Source organism: Vanacampus margaritifer, chromosome 6 (genome assembly GCF_051991255.1).
Source record: "Vanacampus margaritifer isolate UIUO_Vmar chromosome 6, RoL_Vmar_1.0, whole genome shotgun sequence".
NCBI lineage: Eukaryota > Metazoa > Chordata > Actinopteri > Syngnathiformes > Syngnathidae > Vanacampus > Vanacampus margaritifer.
This window is the reverse complement of record NC_135437.1, coordinates 21435942-21457125: the sequence shown is the minus strand read 5'-3', so window position 1 is coordinate 21457125 and position 21184 is coordinate 21435942. Positions and strand designations below refer to the sequence as shown.

Here is a 21184-nt window from a genome sequence, read left to right as displayed (position 1 = left end):
TTCTAGTTAGGCTAGTAGAATGCTAGCTAAAACTATTGATGAGCCTCATGTGAAAGGTGGTTTGTTTCTGTTGAATAATCAAACTATTAAATGCAGCTATTTATGTAACATGGGTTCATAATTGTGTACATGCTAGATGCATGGTTTTGGTCATTATGATCCTGTCAGTTTTAAATGCTTTGCCGCCATCTTGTGGCATCTATATGCAATTAAAAAGTATTTTTGTGGATTTTTTTGCCATTTACGGCTGGGGTTGGGTTGGTCCCTATCTTCCGCCAATAGTAGTGGTTAGCTGTACTCTAGATGTTAACATGTTTATAAAGCGCAGCTCTTACATAAGAATCATTGTCATAATTCCATTTTTCGTTGCTGCGATCCTAACTCATTCACTCCGAGGCATTTTCACTGACGCAACCGCCTTCGCTCTTGGCTGTTGACTGATTTTGCAAGGTCCACAGAATATTGTGTTATATTGCTATAAAAACATGGAACCTACCAAAAGAAATATTAGTCTCTTCTTTCATTAGGAAAAAAAAGTACATTTGTATCTGTTTTCATTTTGCAGCAATTAGCATTAGATTATAAGTGACCTCTTCAGGTCAGAGGCTACAACAAAGCCTTCTGTATGCTCCAGCATTAAAAATAAAAAAAAACGTATAAATACGTTTTTGGGACCATGACAATATTTAATATAGTATGTTTTTATACGTTTTGGGGAGCAAATGAGTTACACAGTATTGAGACACACACATTTTCTAATGCTAACATTCTCTGTCCATCCGTCCTGTTTCTCTGCAGCCCAGCGGTAAAGGCCGTCGGCTCCCCGAGGTCTACTGCATCGTCAGCCGCTTGGGCTGCTTTGACCTCTTCTCTAAGGTACAGTCCAAGCAGACGCACGCCAAAAACACCAAAAAAATGCTTTAACAGACAGGCGAACCAGCATGACCACCCTCAGCGTCCAAAGCCCCACCCGCCCCCGTGTGCGGTCTCGTTCCCTGGCTAGCCTCGTAGTTCAGGCTTCATTGCGGCGACGCGAGTGTGTGCGCAGCTGCTGTGGTTTTCGACAGTGGAAATGAAAGATTTACAGGCATTTCCACTTTAAAATGTCTGTTTACGCACACCATTGCTTAATTGAAGTGGCGAGTCAATATGTCCTTGAAGTGGTCTTGCGCTTTGCAGCTTTGTTCAAACTACTGCAACCACTTCGTGATGAATCAGTCTTGTGACATCTTATAATCATGCTGTAAATTGCATTTGGAAAAGGTGACAGACCATTGAAATGAATGGAAATGCCTTTTGTTTTCAGATCCTGGACGAGGTGGAGAAGAGGAGGGCCATCTCACCTGCGCTGGTGCAGCCCTTCATGAGAGGAATCATGGAGGCACCTTTTCCTGCTCCTGGAAGGACCATCAGTGTCAAGAACTTCCTCCCTGGCTCTGGGACAGAGGTGAGATAAGATAAGATAAGATAATTCAAACATCACACCACATCAATGTGTGGGTGGTTTTCACGTCACTTTCACATCTCGTTGTGACCTCCCGCCGTCTTCCCGTCTGCCACAGGTGATCGAGCTGTGTCGGCCGTCCGATTCTCGACTGGAACATGTCGATTTTGAGTGTCTTTTCTCCTCGTTGAGTCTGCGCCTGCTCCTGCGAGTGTTCGCCTCCCTGCTTCTTGAGCGCCGGGTCATCTTTACTGCAGACAAACTCAGGTTAGCCTCTTCCTTGAGACGCATTAGCTAATCGGTTTTTACTGAAACATGGCGTGTCAGATTCTTCACAGCAGACAAACAAATTCTAAAGAAGCTAGCAAGTGTGAGAGGAAGGAATGCCGCGGTGTTATACGGTTGCCTGGGGAACAATGGCCTCTTCTTTGGAAAGTGTCATGGATGCCAGAGGAGAAAGATTCACGCGGCCACACAGCTCGCTCAAGCTTTTAAAAGGCTGCAGCCATTATAGTAGCACAGTGGCCCCAAGCTGTGCCACACCTGGTTCAGCTTCAGTGGCAGCAGCTCATTTAATCAGGGATTTAATGAAAACAACATGTGCCCCGTGCTTCAAATGTGATAAATGCACATCGATAAATACAGGTCTTGTAATATCACGTCTCTGGAAATTAGGATTAGGGCCACACAGGAATGCAAAAATACCATTCACGTCCTAAAATAACTTTTTTTTTTTTTTTTAGTTTGTAGCATTTAGACGCTTTTACTCTTTTTAGGGAGAAAAACACGTTTTTTAAAAGAAAAAAATAAATAATACAAAAATCTTAGTGTTAGAAGCTAAGAATTATGTCGCTGCGTTTTAAAAAACAAAACGATACATGTTTTTATGGACTGGAAAAATTGGAATCCTTACATTAATCGTAAGAGTAAAATTACAGTAAAAGTAAAATATGTTTTAATTGAAATTTTCCAGAAACAAAATATATTTGATGATTGAATTGCATTTTTTTTCTTGTGAGAAATGAGCCGCAATTTTATGACAATAATCGCGTATTTCAGGGAAAAAAATAATCATAATCTTAGGAGATAAGGAGATAAAAAAATATTTAAAAAAAAAATGTTTTCATCAGAATGGATAACATCATATCACAAAAAGATATATTAATTAATTAAAGAATATTCTCATAAGATTCCTTTTTTTTCTTGCAACAAATAACATTTCTGAATTTATTCTCCTTCTATGCCAACTTCATTTTCAGAGTATCAGGGTCGCTGCATATTTTCATCAGCTAGCAAGTGGAACCTTGCTCTCATCAATCTTTTTTTTTTAAATGAATTAAATGAGAGCAGATGAAGCGAGCTGTGTGCTGCCGGGCCTTTTTCCGAGTGCAATATTCCACTCATGCTCACAGTCCAACAGTTCCACAAATACATTTGTTTTCCCCCTTCCACGACTGAGAGACGCACTCAACCAGTGTAGTCTATCGCCATCTAGTGGCAGAAACGTGCAATTGCACTTCTTTTTTTGGGACATAATAGTCACCAATACCATCATGTGTTATCCATCCAATTTCAATCGTGCTTGCACTCATCAGGGTCTTGGATGACCTGCAACAATACAATTTAAACAAATTGATCAAATTTACTTTTATTATGGGAAAAAAAACTTACAAATAGGCCTCCACTAGCACACCAATGGCTAGTAATACATATCAAAAAAAATAAATGAATGAATAAATAAACATTTATATGGCCAACGGTAACTTTGGAATAAATTAATTGATAATATTTCAAATGATATCATGTAAATGTCACGTTTAGTGTCACATATGTGGCATATCAGTTGTATAACTCATGGTTCCTTGTTGTGTCTTGGCAGCACCTTGTCGCAGTGTTGCCATGCTGTGGTGGCTCTCCTCTACCCGTTCACCTGGCAGCACACGTATATTCCCGTTCTGCCGCCTTCCATGTTGGATATCGTGTGCACGCCGACCCCCTTCATCGTCGGGCTGCTCTCCAGCTCGCTGCCTCGACTTAAAGAGCTTCCTATAGAGGAGGTAAGAACAAAGGGCAAGGAAGGCTTTTTTTATGTTTGTTTTGCCATGTCATTGACCATCATTAACAATAGCTACAGATAATAGAATCACTTGTACTAGTTATTACCAAAGTGGTACGGCGGCTCCCTCTAGTGGTACATTTCCCCCCCAACATTTAGTACAATTTTAAATAACTCATGTGCAATACATTTACACTGTGCAATACAGGTTTGAGAATCAAACTTCTATCTCTCGCAGGTCCTGGTGGTCGACCTTGGCAACAGCCGCTTCCTACGACAGGTAGCGTATATAAAGGCATAGAAGCCAAAATGTGCTTAGAACTGATGGGAGCAGATGTTGCGTGTTTTCATTGATTTCATTTAGTGTACATTTTTTTCACCCTACAGATGGACGACGAGGACTCCATTCTCCCTCACAAGCTGCAGGCAGCTCTGGAACATGTACTGGAGAAGAGGAGGGAGCTGGCCTCGGACAAAGGAGACCTGCTCAATGGTGACTATTGAGCCTTAATTTTCTTTGGTGGTGTAGTGGAGTAAGGTTCCCCAAGCTGGCAAAATTGCTTCTTATAATTCTGCGTCTCCATACTTTTGCTATGCTCATATAAATCTAAATAAATAGCCGGCACTTAATTTATTGTATTAGAGTTCGCTTGTGCATGTGAAGAACTTAAACTCTGAGCCTCGGGCGAGGTAATTTTTATTCTCTTTTTGATAGAAAAAGCATAAATAAATAAATAAAATACTGTACAGAAAATAGCAACATAGACTGATGGAATGAGGTTCCAAGGGCTGGTAGAGTTTGCATTTGTCTCAAAAAGATTGAGAAAAAGAGTCACTTGGCTAGACTGAGTTATAGTATGGTATAGCTCTGAGCCTCAGGTGGTGGACTTATATAATCTTTTTTTTTTTAAGAAGAAGAAGAAGAAAAAAAGTCTTAATAAAATTCTGCCTTCTAAAAATGATATAACATACTTGGGTCATACCTAATACCAACATAGACTGATGGAATGAGGTTCCCTGTGTTGGCAAAGTTAGCGTTTAATCCAACCCTGTAACTTTGGTACGGTCATATTTCTCAACAACAATTTGATTCACTTTATTCTATAGGTATCTTGTGTATGTTAATGTGGAGCCGTTTAGCTCTGAACCTCAAGTGATCTAGGATTGAATCTGTTTTTGGGAAGAAACTTCATGTTCTCTAAAAATAAGATTTATTTATTTTTTTTTAAAGTCATACCTAATACCAACACATGCGGTTGGAATGAGGCTTCCTAGACTCCCAAAGTTACTGTTCACTACTTCTACATATTACACATTATTCCCCTTGACCTCTTTTTTCTTTTCTCCTCTCTCTCCTCCCAGACTCCAGCTCCCTCAGTACAGTGGTGTCAGAGGCGTTTGTGCGCTTCTTTGTGGAAATGGTGGGCCATTATTCGCTCTTCATGGGCGGGTCAGAGCGTGAGGACGACTCATCCGTTACGTCTCCCGCTTCACTCAGTCCCTCCTCCTCTTTCTCCTCCTCCTCCTCCTCCTTTCAACGGGAGGCCTTTCGGAAGGCGGTCACCTCCAAGAGTTTGAGGAGGTTCCTGGAGGTGTTCATGGAGACCCAGATGTTTACAGGTTTCATCCAGGAGAGGGAGCTGCGGAGACAGGGCCTCAGAGGTACTATAAAAATTGAATACCTACTACCAACACTCATTAATGGAATGGAATGAGGTTCCCTAGATCGGTAAAGTTAGTGTAAACATCCAGTGCCAACTATGTATTTGTCTTCCATAATTAGTAGACTGGCTTTACCAAGATTAAGCATCTTGGAATACTTACCTCTGATTTTTTTTATTGGGGGAAAAAAAATGTCAAATGCATATATAATACTGACAACTGGCTGATAGAATGGAGTTAGGTTCCCTAAGATGGTAAAATTAGCATGCCAATACTTCTGCATCATCTCTGTTTTGGCATGCACATCTTTGCCCGAAAATAATTTTTATATTACAACAAACTTTTCTCAAGCTGTTGGAATGGAATGAGGTTCCCTAGGATGGAAGTTAGAGCACCTATGCTATGCTTGCATTTGTCAACAAGGATAGGCTTACTTTGTTTTTAGCTACTTTGGTGGTAGAATTGAATCTTTTTTTAAATAAACTTCTGCTGCCTTAAACGTACCTGTATATGACAACTTGGTGATAATACCAAAACAGAATGGTGGAATGGAGTGAGGTTCCCTCAGCTCAAAATGTTTGTGTGTCAATACGGCTTTGGCCCTGTGATTTTGCAATGCTCATATTTGTAGAAAATAATCAGACGGCTGACGTACTTTATTGTGTTAGTGAGCGTGCGAATGTCTTGATGTTTAGCTCTGAGCCTCAGATACACGGTAATTGTAAAAGTATTTTCTCTCTATCTTTTTCTTGACACAAAACCGGATCAATCATGTCCTTCTTCCACCAGGTCTGTTTGAGGTGCGAGCGCAGGAGTATCTTGACTCACTTCCTGGCAGTGAACAGCGAGGGGTTAACAAGTTCTTAAAAGGTTTAGGTGAGACTTTTATTTGTGGCAGATCCTTTTAATGAGCTGTAGCCTGAGGGTCCGCAAAATAGTAGGCAATAAGTTACATTGCATCATTTAAAAAGGATTAGATCATGCAGTATATAAAATTTCCAAAGCTTTGAGAAACCTGTGTTTTAGTGTTGCATTCTTTTCTCATGTTGTGTTTTGGTCTTTTTTTAAGGAAACAAGATGAAATTCCTCTCCAAGAAGTGACACTTGCAAACACGATGACGAAAGCAGACGGGGAGAAAAAAGAATGGGTAGCTTTCAAGTGAAAGGGGGAGCCTTCAAGTTGAATAAAATCACTCAAGTTGCGTGTGAACTCGTATCACGGATGAGCTTTCGATGTAAAGCAAAGCACAGTGTTAATATTTCAGGAACTCATACATTCCAACTACTTCCTATAGAAGTTTTGACACGACTACAACTTCTTCTTCAACAGGAGGCTTCGAGTTAATTTATATTCTTTTTTTTTTTAAAGTCAACCTAATCTCCCTTTTGTGTGTTTGTGTGTATGCGTGCGTGCGTGTGTAAAGAAAACTCCTGTACTTTGTTCATAGACTTTATTTAACAAGATCTAGACTTTGTTTGTTGGGTGTACGTACCACTCGTTCAAGTAAATTAACTGTTTTGTGTGTTTTTGATCAGAGTAGAGATGAGCACCAAATGAAAGGCAGAGGAAGGAAATGTGAAGACCAGCAGAGAATGAATGTTAATGCGTCAAAAGATGTGGGGGGGGTGAAGATGACTCGTGTTTTTGTGGTAGGTCAATCAGCATCAATAGGTTTGCCTTCACCTTTGAGAATGGAACTTTATAAATAAAGTTGTACATTTGTATTTGATCAATGACACTTTGATTTGGACTGCAATGGTTTATGTTCAAGGCAGGGCACACACAAACTGATTTTTAAACTCTGACACGACCCAATAAATTTCAGATGTTCTATAGAAGGCTTTCCCTAACTTTTTTCTTTTTTTTATGCCTTTTATCTTTGGGAGATTGCGAGTGTTGTAGCTAAATGTGGTCAGGATTTGGATAGTTTGTAAGATAAAAATTATTTTCTTGGTCTCATTTTTTACATCACAAAAACCTGAAATGTGAACAGGGGTGTTAAGACTTTTTTTTTTTAAATCATTATTTTGGAATGCAGACTGAAAACGGACGCTGCCATTGTTTTATTGCATCCTTTCAAAAGCAGTTTGCTTGCTTGCAGTTTTGGTGGTTTGACACAGCTTCCAAAAATTTCTCAAATCTTTAGTTCGACCCATGACATGGTTTCCATACAGCATTCTACAAGAGGGATTATACATCTGTGTACGTTGCGTAATATCATTTAAATCTGTTGGACATCCTGATCTGATTTCAATTAACCAGGTGATCTTTTTGGTTTACTTCTGGAGGGCAGGGCAGTAATTCCTAATGTCACCACTGGGAGGTCCCAGTAGTTCACACAATTAGCAGAAAAAAAAGAAAAGGGCCTCCCAGGGATGAGACCCATCTCCTGAAATTGAAAAATATGCTTCAAACATACATAATAGTAATCTGGAAAATAATATATAAAAGAAACAAAAGGGAGTGCAAATTTTAGAGAGAAAAAGAAAGATGTTTGAAATGTAGTGAAAACCCATTGAGTTCTCAATGTTGAAGTTGGATGAAAAAAAAAAACATACCACAGATACATGTCGATGGATTGACTATTCAACAGACATTAACAGAATAAACATAATTTAGATTCAGTGCATCACTGATGTACTGAGCATTGATTACTTGATTTTCTGCGTTGTGTTAATGGTGAGAGTCAATCATTTACAGTAACTAATATCTGTGTTGTTTTTAAATTATGGTGGCATTCACATTGACTCTCAACAATAAAAGCATAATATCACGAAAGATATTTTGTCCACCTTAGTGCGAATGTTTGACTCTCAGCATTCACACAATGGAACTTGCCTCACTCCCCTCCCGACCCCTCCCTCTTCCTCACCCCCTCCGTGATGACGCGGTGACGGGTCAGACGTGCCTCCCCTCCCGCGGTCTTTTCTGCGGCTTTTTTTCCGGGCTTCATGTCATACCACGGCTAATTCCACAAATTCCTGCCCTGCTCTCGCTTCAAACAAACGCCACCGGCAAGGAGGCTCGACAGCAACAACAATAAAAGAAAACAAAAGAGAAGAAAAGAAGTTAACCAACTGTTGCTCCACCTTCGAGGACTCCCAGCAGGTAAGATCTCCATAGCGCTTTTTACACACTTATCTTGACCATTGAAAAGTTTGGCAAATGTGACGGGAAGCCACTGTTTGAACTTATTTTCACACTCATGGCGATTCCCTTTCACTGTCGGGGACAACATTCCAAGAATGCTCCAAATTTTTAGATGGAATTTCACATATTTTAAAGTCTTCGCCGCTAGTTCACTGGCTGTGACTCGGCGGGAACTTTTTGGACTACTTTCTAATGGACTTTAGTCATTTCTTTTGTGGTTAAAAATGAGCTGTGTCAACTTTGAGAGAGCTAATTGAGTTGGCCTGATTTCCGTGGCGTAAAATTCCCAGAATTCATAGCATTCCCGCGGCGCTTGACGTGACGTAGTTAATCAATACACCTGCCGCCGCTGGCGCAATAATGGCGGACCAAGTAAGTATAAGCGAAGTGCGCATTACGTTTGCGCATGCGTGAAAATCAAGTTTAATTAAAAAAAAAAAAAAAACTTGCTGGTGCTTGTTTAATTTACTCAACTAAGGCGCTAACGTCACAAAGTAAGTCGTCTGCTACAAGTTAATTTTTGTCAATAATAGTGTGAGTACTTGACCAAAACACAGTTTTTTTGTGTGTATTACCGGTTTGTCAATAAAGTTGGGGGAGACTGTAATAGAGTTTAAAATAGTGGCGTAAAAAAACAAACAAAAAACTTTAAATTAACTATTAACTCGTAAAATATCATACTTAGAATATTAACTAACTGAAAAATAATATATCTCCATTTTGTCGTTAATGATTAAAATAAAAGAAATACTTGCTAAATCATGTATATTTCAATTGTAGTTCACCAATTAAAGCATGATTAAATACACATTTTAAACTTATCACAAACTCAATGTTGCGCTTTAAAAACAAACCACCCAAAAACAGCAAACAACCAGTTTTTTTAATTTGATGCATAAATTACAGGGATTATTTAACACATAGTGATGGTTTGGTGGTACATTAGCCTACTTGGATGCAGACAGCATGGGTTCAATTTCCCATCGATGACTGTAAATGTGAGCATATTGGATAATTGGATAGTTAGCACGTCTGCCTCACCGCTCTTCGGTTCGGTGTTAGAAAGAATAGACTGTGACTATGACTGTGACTTAATAATATCCAGACTTCAGCATGCAAACATAATCGAGAGCTCATTTCAACTGGTAAAAATAAATATCTTTTTTTTGATCGATAGTTACTCAGTTTTCTGCTGTTCGTTTTTTTTTTTTGTGTGTGTATGGATGTGGAATGAAGTTGTGCCTGAACGTTCAACATTGTTTGCTGCATTTATTTACACAAATATATCATGTTTTATAACTTGTTTTCGTGTGCATTTATTTTGGACTACATGTATACTCTGCAGAGGTTTACTCCGGCTCCCTCCCGCATTCAAAATACATGATACAAATAAGCAGTTCCGAAAATGGATGTATGGTTAGTTGAATACTCTTAATTGTTCCTTTTGTGAATGTGAGAGGGACGGATTGTTTGTCTATATGTGCCCTGCTATTGATTGGCTAATAGTCCAGGATGTACCCTGTTGCTCTCTCAGCAGGGATAGATGAGCATTATAGAAAATGAAGTTATATTTAGAAACTTTTTTTTTAAAATTGCTACATAAAGTAGTCATTCACTCTGTATGGCGAACGTTAGTTCATACTGAATGCTTCTAACAAATGTGTTACAATTAAAAACGTACACACATGTAGTTGTAGAATATGATACATTGGTGTAAATGAATATGGCAAATGGTATTTAAAGCATCAACAACTACACAAGCAAGTCATCCATTGGACATTTTAGCGCATTTTTTTTTCTGTAATATTCATTCAAGTAAAGGTGACTGAGTTGTTGTTAATGTAAACAACAATAATTCTATTCAAATAATAGAACCTCTGAAGTCTTTAAGTGTCATGTGAGCATAACATATAGTCTTAACTGCTGAATAATACTAATAGAAAGTAGAAATAAGAGTTTTGAGAGATACAAGTTGTTTTTCAGTAAGTGGTGGCAGCGAAGCTCACAATGAGCAGCAGCTAGTGAATTCTTCAAGAAAAAGTGCTTGCTTCAAGCTGTTTGTCGCCATTCTCAGTAGAAGATCAACTCATTCACTGCCATTGACGGCTATAGACGTCAAAAATTCATTTGAACTATTTCTATTTAACATTTTTTCCACTTTTGTTAACAAGAGTATGAAAACCTAGAAAAAAATACAGTACATTTAGAACAGATATAAAAATGTGTGATTAATCGTGAGTTAACTATTGAAGTCATGCGGTTAATTACAATCAAAAATGTAAATCGCCTGACACGATTTAAAAAAAGAAAAGATTATTAATAATTAGGGGCGTCAGGCGATTACATTTTTTAATCGTAATTAATCGCCTGACTTCACTAGTTAACTCATGATTAATCACTCTTGTTCTTCTTAACAAAAGTGAAAAAAAAGTTAAACTAATAGAAATAGTTCAAATGAATCTTTGACGTCTATAACCGTCAGTGGCAGTGAATGAGTTAAACATAAAGCAGAAAAGTACACGTTTAATCAAACTATACATTACAAAGCTTGCTAGCTTAATGCTAACATGCAATGCAGAATACCATAGACGAGCTAACAAAACTAGTGTTGTTGTTTCAGTAGGTCTAACTATGTGTGCTGAATGAATATGGACACACCCAATATACGCTCAATGTATAACGCTAGCCTGTATGATCGACCTCATGTTACGGCCGAACATCGCAGTTGCTACAGCTGCTGGAATTGAAAGGTCGAATGTGAGTATTGTCAGTCAAGGTTCAAGCTCACAAGTGTGTGCGTGATGGCGTCCCGCAGGGCAGCTGACGGGAGTGTGTGTTGTAGCGGGTACAACAGGTGGGATGGCACAGTGTGACAGGGCGGTAAAGAATACAGCTGTCAAGCCGTTGAGGAATGGGAATGTTTTTTTTTTTTTGTTGCAGAATACTTGTTTGTTGATTTAACTGATTCACTGCCATTGACGGTTATAGACGTCAAATACTCATTTGAACTATTTCTATTAGTTTATTATTTTCTCCACTTTTTTCAAAACAAGAGTATGAAAACCTAGATTTTTTTTATTGTACATTTAGAACAGATATAAAATGTGTGATTATTCGTGAGTTAACTCGTGAAGTCATGCAATTAATTACAATAAAAAAATGTTATCGCCAGACGCTCTTAATTGTTAATAATCTTTTTTTTTTGTATCGCGTCAGGCGATTACATTTTTTAATTGTAATTAATAGCATGACTTCAATAGTTAACCCACGATTAATAAATTGATTGATAAAGTCAGGCTAATGAACTCATTCACTGCCATTGACGACTATTGATGTCATTGATGGCTATTGATGTCAAAAATAAAAATAAATGTTTTACATTTATCTGTTCTAAATGTACAATAAAAATGTTTTTTTCTAGGTTTTCATGCTCTTGTTAACAAAAAGTGGATTTTTTTTTTAACTAATAGAAATATTTCAAATACATTTTTGACGTCAATAGCCGTCAATGGCAGTGAATGAGTTCAATGTATTTATTTATTTTTACTCTGCTTTGTTCGTATCTGCGTGTGATGGGCGTGTGGCTGTAAAGAAGGAGCTGCTCTGAGACGCCACTGCGCTCATCCCACATAGCGATCATTCCTCCTCGGCTCGCATGAGAATGAAGAATAATGGCTCGCATGTATGTGAGCCTTGTACAACAAAGGCTTGCTGGCCCCCTTCATTGCTGTCGTCGTGTACTTGGTTTTTTTTTTTCAGGCGAACACGCAAAACAAATAGTTTTGTTTTCTTCAACCGGTTGCGTTCAGTGGTCTTTATGTCTTATCGTACCATAGCTGACTTGCCGTGCAACAGGTGAGTCTAGAGCAGCCGTTCTGAAACTTTATGTCACCATTATGTCCAATGTTAAAATAGAGTAGGTCCAAATGTTTGATTGTGACACAGGTGATGATTTGCCGATGTGTCAAACTGCCACATTATGGCGCCAGCTGCTCCTGAGGAAGATTTACGCGATGTCAGCTGTTTTTATTGCTTTGCCTCAAGTATCGGGGCCTGGTATCGGCAGTCTCCATGAGTAGTCGATACTTTAGAATAAACATAAAAACATCGGCCCATTGAGATACAAGAGACCTGACTTTTTTGAGATAAGAGCTGTTGTTCGGACAATTTTTTGCTTTGACTAATGAGTGCAAACATCAGATAAAATAAATGTTATATAACCACATAGCCAGCAAATGCATAATATAACCCTTTAAGCAACAACCAGTGCAGAAATACATACAGACATTCAGCATAACAGTCATATATACTTTATCCTCTGCGAGGAGCTGAGATGTCTATTCTGTACGGACGTCAATTACTGTGCCATACACTGAAAATCACTTTTGTTTATAAATAGCCTCTGACAACGCATGTATAGTATGGGATGTTTTCAAAATGGCACTTCCTGTTGCTCTTTAGCATTAGCTTGTCTTTAGCTGATTAAACAAATTGTTTTACTCGTTTATTTGTAGTGAAACAGGCCGCCACCTGATTTATGAGGAGACAATGGCAGAAGGAAGTGAAAGGATGAGGAAAGACACTTAAAAAGCAAAACGAAAGACAGTGACAACAATTGGAACCTGGCACGAAATGAGGCAGCAGAAAGCAAAAAAACAAAAACAAAAAAAAGACCACAACATTGTGTTGTCTTTTCAACAAATAACGATCTTCATTTCAAGGACAATTTTTCATAACACCTGCCATATTTGTGTGCACTCAGCAAAAAAGGCAAGAAAACCGCCCCGCTAGTGTGAGAACCTCTCACCACGACTTTCCATCCATTCCAGCCTGATCCCATACCGTTGACGTATTTACGTTGACATTCTTCAGATGATTAGTGCAAGTTACCAACAGTGGAGACAAAACGATAAACAATAAATAAAGTTTACAGTAACGCAAAGGAAAATTACCTTATTTTTTCCAACCCAAAAAAGGAAATTGACCTGAGTTCTCATATGCTTTTTCCCAGTGATAGTTTTTATCATCTGCATCTTATATGTGATATTTTTCAATCTTTTTTTTTTTTTTTTGGTCACTATGACTTTGTTTGTTTCGACTGGGTAAGCAGTTGTGTTACCGCAGCACCAGCTGGGGGGATTATCCCGTTGAGCGGATCCAGGCAAGAGGGGCCTCGTTGGGGGTGAATGTAGGACCACGCTTGACGTGTGTGTGTGTTTGTGTGTGTGTGTGTGTGTGTGTGTGTGTGTGTGTGTGAGTGGAGAGCGGGGGGCTTTCGGTTAATTAACCTGCCGGACAGTTTGACTTTGTGAGTGCCACGCAGCACACTAATAATTTATGATGAAGTCCAGTTGACCGATGCGAAGTTGCAGCCAGTTTGAAAATGTATATTTGTTAGGGGTGTGCCAAAAAATCGATTCTCATAAGAATCGTGATTCTCATTTAGTAGGATTCAGAATCGATTTTAAATGTCGCAAAATCGATTTAATTTAAATTCGTTTATACTGTCTTGCCTTTTTGTCTGTGTGTGCCTTTATTTGAAGCGCTGTTCATGTTGTACCCGATTTGGCCACTTAGGGGCAGTGTGGTTCCACGCGGTCTAATACACTGTTAAGTTGTAGCCACATTAGAGACTAGAAGGAAAAAGTCACGATCAAGTTATTCCAATAAAAGTGTTTTTTTTTTTGCAGTGTGGAGCTTTTCTTTTGTGTGATAAAAGTGCCGCGAGTAGCGCGCTAATTAGCATTAGCGAGTCAGACTAGAGTAGATCATTACAATACCTTCCACATCTCTAGATTGAAGCAAAAATCATTGTCAATCAAATCATTTTGAATCAAGAATCGTTCTCAATCGAAAATCGATTCTGAATCGAATCCCAGGCCCAAAAATCGGAATCGAATCGTGAGACATTCAAAGATTCCCACCCCTAATAGCTATCTGTATTGGCCTTGAAAACAACATATTGGTCTATCACTATAATAAACTTAAGTACATCACAGAAAAAGTTGTTTCTGTGTGGACGCTTCTTCCTTGCACTTTCCAGTTTTCCGCCATATTCCCGACTCCTTCTGCGCATTCCCCAGTATAATCTGCTCTGAAGGCGCCGTCCTTCAACCACACTTAACTCACACTCATGTTTAGGCTTATGAGTGACGTCACTGGCCGCCCTCCCTGTCCTTTTCCTTGTCCTCAACGGACAGGCCGGGGAGTCGGAACGCAACGGACAAAGCTGCGATTTGCACTGACTCATGAGCTCTTTCTCCCGAAAGAGCTTCCGTCTTGGCCCCGCTCCATTTGACACGCACATCCTAAACAACATTGTGTCGAGAGCAAACAGGATGCCCATCTGTCGCCGGACATCTCTGCGCTTTCCGTCCCTTTCCTGCAGATCTCACTCATTTCAATGGAACGTCAAGCTTAATTAATTAGCCTGGTTAATTGGCTATGAGCTTCTGAACTGAGAAATTCCAGCTCAACAATTAAGAATGCAGACGGCTACAGTGAAGATGACGAAACGGGCGAACCCCAAAGCTCCCTCTGGCCTTAATAATCTGCTGTGGTCCTATTGGCATGTGTGTGCGTGTGCGTGTCTGGACGGTGATCCCTCTTTAATGTGGCTCCTCGTGTATTGACTTTGGGCCCCTCCGGCGGCCCCTCCTTCCCCTTCCAGCTCATCTTCACACCAGGCGCTGCTTTATTTGTTTTCTCGCCAGCGCTAACCCAATCAAACTCACTTTTTACATGTTGCTATGGACAGCCGTGGGCTAGTAGTGACTTTTAGGGCAATATCAAAGGACCTGATGTGTTTTATATTTAATACAGAACTGTCATTTGGTCAATGGGTATTTGTAAAAGCCTGATCATTTTCTTTGTGACTTTCCTGAAGCATTGCAGCTCCCATAATTTGCCATTCCAGCTATTGGGACAATTTTTTGGAGGGTGGGGCGGTTATGATGATGGTGATGTTCTGAACTCTGCCTAGCAACAGGTGACTATGCAGAAAAGCATGATGTAAACAAGAATCTTTTGAGTGATTGTTGATCTGCAAAGAGCGAAAGGAGTAGAATACAATACAGTGGTCAAGTGGTGAGCACATCTGCCTCATACTTCAGAGGTTGTGGGTTCAAATCGGAGCTGCGGGCTTTCCAGTTTGGAATTTGGGTTTTCTCTCTCCCCTACAACTCTACCGAGGATAAACAGTAGAGAGAATGGGTGGATAGAAAATAGAATTTACATTTCAATCGTGAGATTTGATCATTTATTTAATTGATGCACTTGCTAATTAGAGAAAACGAGAAAAATAATTCTTGCGATTGGCTGGCAACTAGTTCAGGGTGTAGGGTGTAGGGTGTCCCGCGACCCTTGTGGGGAATAAGCGGTCACAAAAATGGATGGATGAGAAATATAATTCAATACAATTACATTCCAATGTATTTCAATTGTTAAACTATAATTAGTTGCATAGTTTGACTGTTACTGAACTAGAACATGGTAGGTTTTGCTGAAGTTGTTAGATGGTTAAAAAAACAAACAAAAAAAACATTGAAACTTATAGAGGACCAAAACTGCCCAAATTAAAAATAAATAAATGACTAAAAGTGAAAAATAAAAACTGATATAACAAATATAATTCAAAACAATTTATATATATATATATATATATATATATATATATATATATATATATATATATATATATATATATATATATATATATATATATATATATATATATATATATATATATATATATATATATATATATACATGACTATCTTGTCCACTGTCACCGCAACTTGAGTTGCTCGATAACAAGTCGTGGTGACAGCGGACAAGATAAATTATCCTTTTGTGTAATTGGACAAAAAATTATTTTAAAAGGTCTGATCTGGTGAGTGACGTGGGTGTCGGTGAAACTTCCATTTGAATCATTTTCTTCCCTTTTTGTAGGGTTCCCCTGCCAACATCACACTGGTGGATTCCATCAAAGCAGCACCGCAACATCAAGCCAACCCATCTCTGGTTTCCTACCTTCACCTGCCCCGCAACCCGCCCCTACCCCAACCGCCGAGCATCCACCCCTTGCTCCGTGGTCCCCTTCCCTTCTTCCCACCACGTCTACGGAGTGGGTGTCGGCTCCCTCCCCCAGGGCTGGGAGCGAGGAGCTGGGAGACCCGCTAGACAAGCCCTTGGAGAACGATGCAGAGGGCGTGTGGAGCCCCGACATCGAGCAGAGCTTCCAAGAGGCCCTGGCCATCTACCCGCCTTGCGGCCGGAGGAAGATCATCCTCTCTGATGAGGGCAAGATGTACGGTACGCCCTGCCTCTCTATCTCTTTCACTTCCAGATACATGAAAAAAGTCTCTCGCACACATGCACGCACACTCGTTCACCTTCTTGCGTTTCCTGCACAGCTGTCACTTTCACTCGGCCCCTCGACGCAAAACATTGTTCGCCAAAACTTGACTAACAGATGCGATCAGAATCCATGCCAGCTTATCTGAGGCTCGGAATCTAGTGTCGCCTTGTGTTTTTCAGTGTTTTCATAAATAATTTGTTCAGAGCTGATAAGTTATAACTAAGGCAAGGTAGTAGTGTAGTGGTTCACGTAGCTGACTTTCATGCGAGCTGGCGTTGAATTGCACCCGTCCGTTTGGCTGCAAGTCAGCTGGGACGGTTTCCAACTTCCAGCTCCCCTGTGACCATGAACATGATAAGCGGGATGGAAAATGATGGATAGTTGAAATATGAGGCATAGGATGATGATGTGTTGTATGTCACGATGGATATTCATAGATATTTCCTTGGTTGAGAAAATGACTCATCCAATTTGTTTTTTTTGATTATTATTTTTTTATTTTATTTTTTTCCTGGAGAGCTCAGTATTGTTCATTCGGTAATTTTATCATCATCATTGCTCTCCTTTTTTTTTAATTTAATTTAATTTAATTTTTTTGTATGCGGGTGAATATGTGTAGGTGCGTGTGTGCATGCAGTGCGTGCGAGTGTGTGTGTGTATTCATTAGTTCACCTAAAACCTGTTAAAAAAATCCCATACCGTTCGCCTAAACCGAACACTTCCAGCCAGAGTCGTGAGGCCGTCAGGAGACCCGAGGAAGGACCAAAGAAGAGAAAGGAAAGTGAAAGTTTTTTGATTCTTAATTAAAATTCCGACAGTTTTCTTCTCTTGAACATGAACAGTCTTTCTTATTAAAGAGAAAAGTGGAAGAGCCAGCAGTTGCTACTTCAAGTAATTCCAGCCGACTGGTTCTTCTTCATGTTTCCAGTTGGCTGCAAAAGAAAGCGCTGCGGGTGATCACTTTTTGTGATCGACAATAAAAGGCATTCAACGTCAAGCCGTAACATACTTTTCCAGCGAAATCGGCCAATCGCACCATTATTAACGGCACTTTGTCTTATTTTTAGGAAACAAGTGTAACGGCACTTATGATTATACAATAAAAACAATCGTCATTGTCGTTTTTGCTTCAGCTCTATCTGAAGAGCATTTAGGGTTAGCTTCAGCAATGAGCTTTTTTTTTGCTTTGTGCTGTACTAACGTTCATGGTTCTGTTTTTCTGTTTTAAAAAGTTGAGCAAGTTTGAAATACCGCGTTTTCAGTAGGTGTGATGTCTGTTAGTCAGAGGCTGAGCTGCACTGTTTTTGTTTATAAAATGAATAGACGCGTGACCAGCTGGCAACATTTCATGTCCCGTACCTACTCTGTCCCATGTGGGATCTTGGTTGGCATGAGACTCTTTTTTTTGGGGTGTATTTAATGCAAAAACGGTGATCAGCTTTATTGTCGTAATTTGTCGATCAATGAATGACGTCGTTGATCATATCCACGAAATTAAAGGATCTTTGTGCGGTTTGTCACTTTTTTACCCGCGACTGCCACTTCGGGCCCAAAGCGTAACTGCAGCATCTGCGTCAGGCTCGTTCATGGTGCACGTGCGAGTACGTGCACGATCTTAAAGCGACAGCCACAGTTGATAAACGAAGACATGACTTCAAATGAGGTAAGAAAAACTCCACCCCTCCCTTCCCCATAGAAACTGTGGAGTGTGCGGGTCCGCACACTCTACTATAAAGGGAAGATAAAAGCTGATAGCTGCAGTCAGAGTAAAACAGTCAGGGCTCTTCGTACTCATCTAGGGATTGGTGGAGCATGCATGATGTAGATATTATATTTATAATATTATATTACCTTTTTAAACGGCACAATGCAAACTTTACAGCGACACACAATCTTGTTCACCTCACGGATATTCTGTGCTGCTATTGTTCATAATCCAAGGTTTCATATATTATTCATATATCAATAGAATAGTTTTTTTCCTACTGTACTTTTTGCAAGTGGACTATATTGCGCAATCACGTCGACCCGCGTGCCGATCTGTGCTCCCATTGGACAAAAATGACGAGGGCTGAACGCATAACCTAACCTGGAAATCGAGGAAAACATGAAATTCCCACGTGCTGCATTACTGCTCTGCATGTCTGTGGCGTTATTAGATGCAAGACATTTGCGAGCGTCAAGGGCAGCTCATTCAACGGAGGTTTCTAATTTTGGAACGCGTCGTCGATTGCTTGCAGTAACCCGAGGAGCAGTTGCGCTCCGTGTGCCCCGCCCCCCACCACATGCCGACCGCAGCGTGGCTAAACAGAATACGGATGATTATGAATGCACAATATTCACTATCGGGCAATATCCCCCCCCCGCAAGGCTTGGGTACGGTGGCTTGTTTAGCCCAAAATGGCGCGTATGTCCTGCAGTTGGAGCGGATCCGCCGTGGTTTGTATTCTGACCGCGAAACGAACCGCACCGAATGCGTTTAGAAGCGGACCGAGACCGCCTGAAAAAGTGGGTTTCGGTCCGCACCAGGATCCGTTTGTGTGCATTCAGACCTGCACAAAAAGGTCCGGATCAGCGTGGGAAACGAACTCTGGTCCGTTTAAAGTGGACCAAACAGGTCTGAATACACCCGTTGTTCAATAGATTGATTGATCCATCGCCTGATTGGATCAGTAATCAGTTATCTTTTTTTTTTTTTTGTAAACTCACTGATTGGTGATCACCTCCAAAATCTTGGTTATTGTAAAGCCTACTCGGTTAGAAAAAATCGATTCGGCAATATATCACAATATTACAGCACGCAATTCTCGAATCGATTCAATATGTGGCCGAATCGATTATTTTTTATTTTTTTATGGGAATATTCAACAAAACATCTTATTTAGGGTTAGGATTCACACATTAAGCATGGATGAATGTTATATCAATAGAACATTAAGCCTTAATATTTCATTTCAGTGCTGTTCAAACATGAAACAGACTGCAGCCTGAATTTTCAGATAAATAAATACATTTTCATACAAATCTTACAGTGTACATGTACAAGTTTACTGATGAGTATTTTCTAAATTTGAATTTGAAAAAAATCTCTACAATCAATTTATAGATTCGTATCGAGATTAAACGAATCGAATCGTGACCTATGAATCGTGATACGAATCGAATCGCCAGGTACTAACTAGGTAATTTACTCCCCTACTACTCTGTATGCTTCGCTACTGTAACGTAAAATAGGAAAAGAAAAACTGCTTTTTACACTACTTAACCTTGTTGGTACGAATTTGATCAAATCCCAGATGATGATCATTTTTGCCATTAACAAATTCATGATGACCATCTGTATTTGAATGTAAAGCAAAGACAATGCCCAATTGTTGACACAAATCCACCCCACAGCAGGTGCGCTTCCTCCACAGCCTTGTACGAAAATAGCAGATTGAGCTAAAAGCCCCGCAAAAATAATTAATCAGGATAACTTTGCTTTCAACTGCGAAGACTCTGAGTAATGGCGCTGCCAAACAGGTGTGTGCAAAGGTAAGCTGGCGTCCCTCCATGGCACGTCGCTGAAAGATGCTTGCGAACAAATGGCTTTGGCACGGCGTGTCCTGCGCTGTCTTGGACGCATCCGGTTGTTGGACACAAGTATTGGCGCTGTCAGACGGGCTCCGTCATCGCCTTGCGTTGCGACGGTGCCAAACCGCGACTTTAACTGTTAGCATTGCCACCTTTTGCGCTTGTTGCTGGCCTGCGGTTGACACTTAAACCCTTATAATGTCACACAAGAGGGTGTTTGGAGGTCATTATTTGTCACAGGAATGAAGGATTTCATGGGGAAAGGTGGTTACCCGGTTGGAGGGGTCCGCGGGTCGGGGGGGGGCGGTGATGTGCACCAGGGAGCGCACTGGCCTGCCAGGAATGGCATGTGCACTTGGTAGTCCGGGGGTTCAAGGCAGCTCAGCTGTAACCCTAAACCAGAATAGACGTTTATCCTTTGAGCGCCTGGAGGGGGGGCGGGGCAAATAAACACCAAGGTGGACAGCGGTTTCTTGCATGGCCTCGGGGCCCCAGCACAGCTCCGTCACACCTGTCCCCTCAATGCACAAGCGCTATTTCGGGGATTTACCTCGTCCTCACCTCCCTGGTTGAAAATTGCTCTGCCTATCCTTAACGGACATCTCTTTTTTTTTTTTCTAAGATGGAAACAGTTTCGTCTCGACTATCTTAGGGCGGGAAATGCCAGGCAGAATAATCCGTCAAATAGTGTCCTGAGCTGTTACAGCAACGCAGAGTTTTAGCTAAATGGAAGCGCTTTGTGCTCATACACCAGAAACTTGCTTGTGGCGTGGGTTCGACCCCTGGGGTGGGAGTTGCTGGTTACACACAAAACTTTTATGATCTAGGGTGGTAGATTTTAAAATAAGTTAACCCTTCAGACCCACATTTTTTTCTGTTGGGCAATTTTATTTATTTATTTATTTTTTTTACAGATTTTGACTCTTTTCCCACATAAGA

At 40.3% G+C, this 21184-nt stretch overlaps 2 protein-coding genes across 9 annotated transcripts in view; both read left to right on the top strand.

The window, feature by feature from the left end:
* The window catches only part of LOC144054240 (DENN domain-containing protein 2A), a 44743-nt gene extending 37836 nt beyond the window's left edge, over positions 1 to 6907 (top strand). For all 7 annotated transcript variants that reach the window (XM_077569485.1, XM_077569484.1, XM_077569490.1 and 4 more), the window contains 9 exons: positions 799 to 876; positions 1307 to 1447; positions 1563 to 1711; positions 3324 to 3501; positions 3739 to 3780; positions 3888 to 3993; positions 4863 to 5162; positions 5952 to 6038; positions 6232 to 6907. In XM_077569485.1, coding sequence (XP_077425611.1) covers positions 799 to 876; positions 1307 to 1447; positions 1563 to 1711; positions 3324 to 3501; positions 3739 to 3780; positions 3888 to 3993; positions 4863 to 5162; positions 5952 to 6038; positions 6232 to 6263 — 1113 coding nt within the window. In that variant the 3' untranslated portion in view covers positions 6264 to 6907. The remainder of the gene's footprint in view (positions 1 to 798; positions 877 to 1306; positions 1448 to 1562; positions 1712 to 3323; positions 3502 to 3738; positions 3781 to 3887; positions 3994 to 4862; positions 5163 to 5951; positions 6039 to 6231) is intronic.
* A 9575-nt stretch (positions 6908 to 16482) lies between these two features.
* tead4 (TEA domain transcription factor 4) overlaps positions 16483 to 21184 on the top strand; it is a 33273-nt gene continuing 28571 nt past the window's right edge. For both annotated transcript variants that reach the window (XM_077569499.1, XM_077569498.1), the window contains exon 1: positions 16483 to 16626. In XM_077569499.1, the coding sequence (XP_077425625.1) occupies positions 16620 to 16626 (7 nt within the window). In that variant the 5' untranslated portion in view covers positions 16483 to 16619. The remainder of the gene's footprint in view (positions 16627 to 21184) is intronic.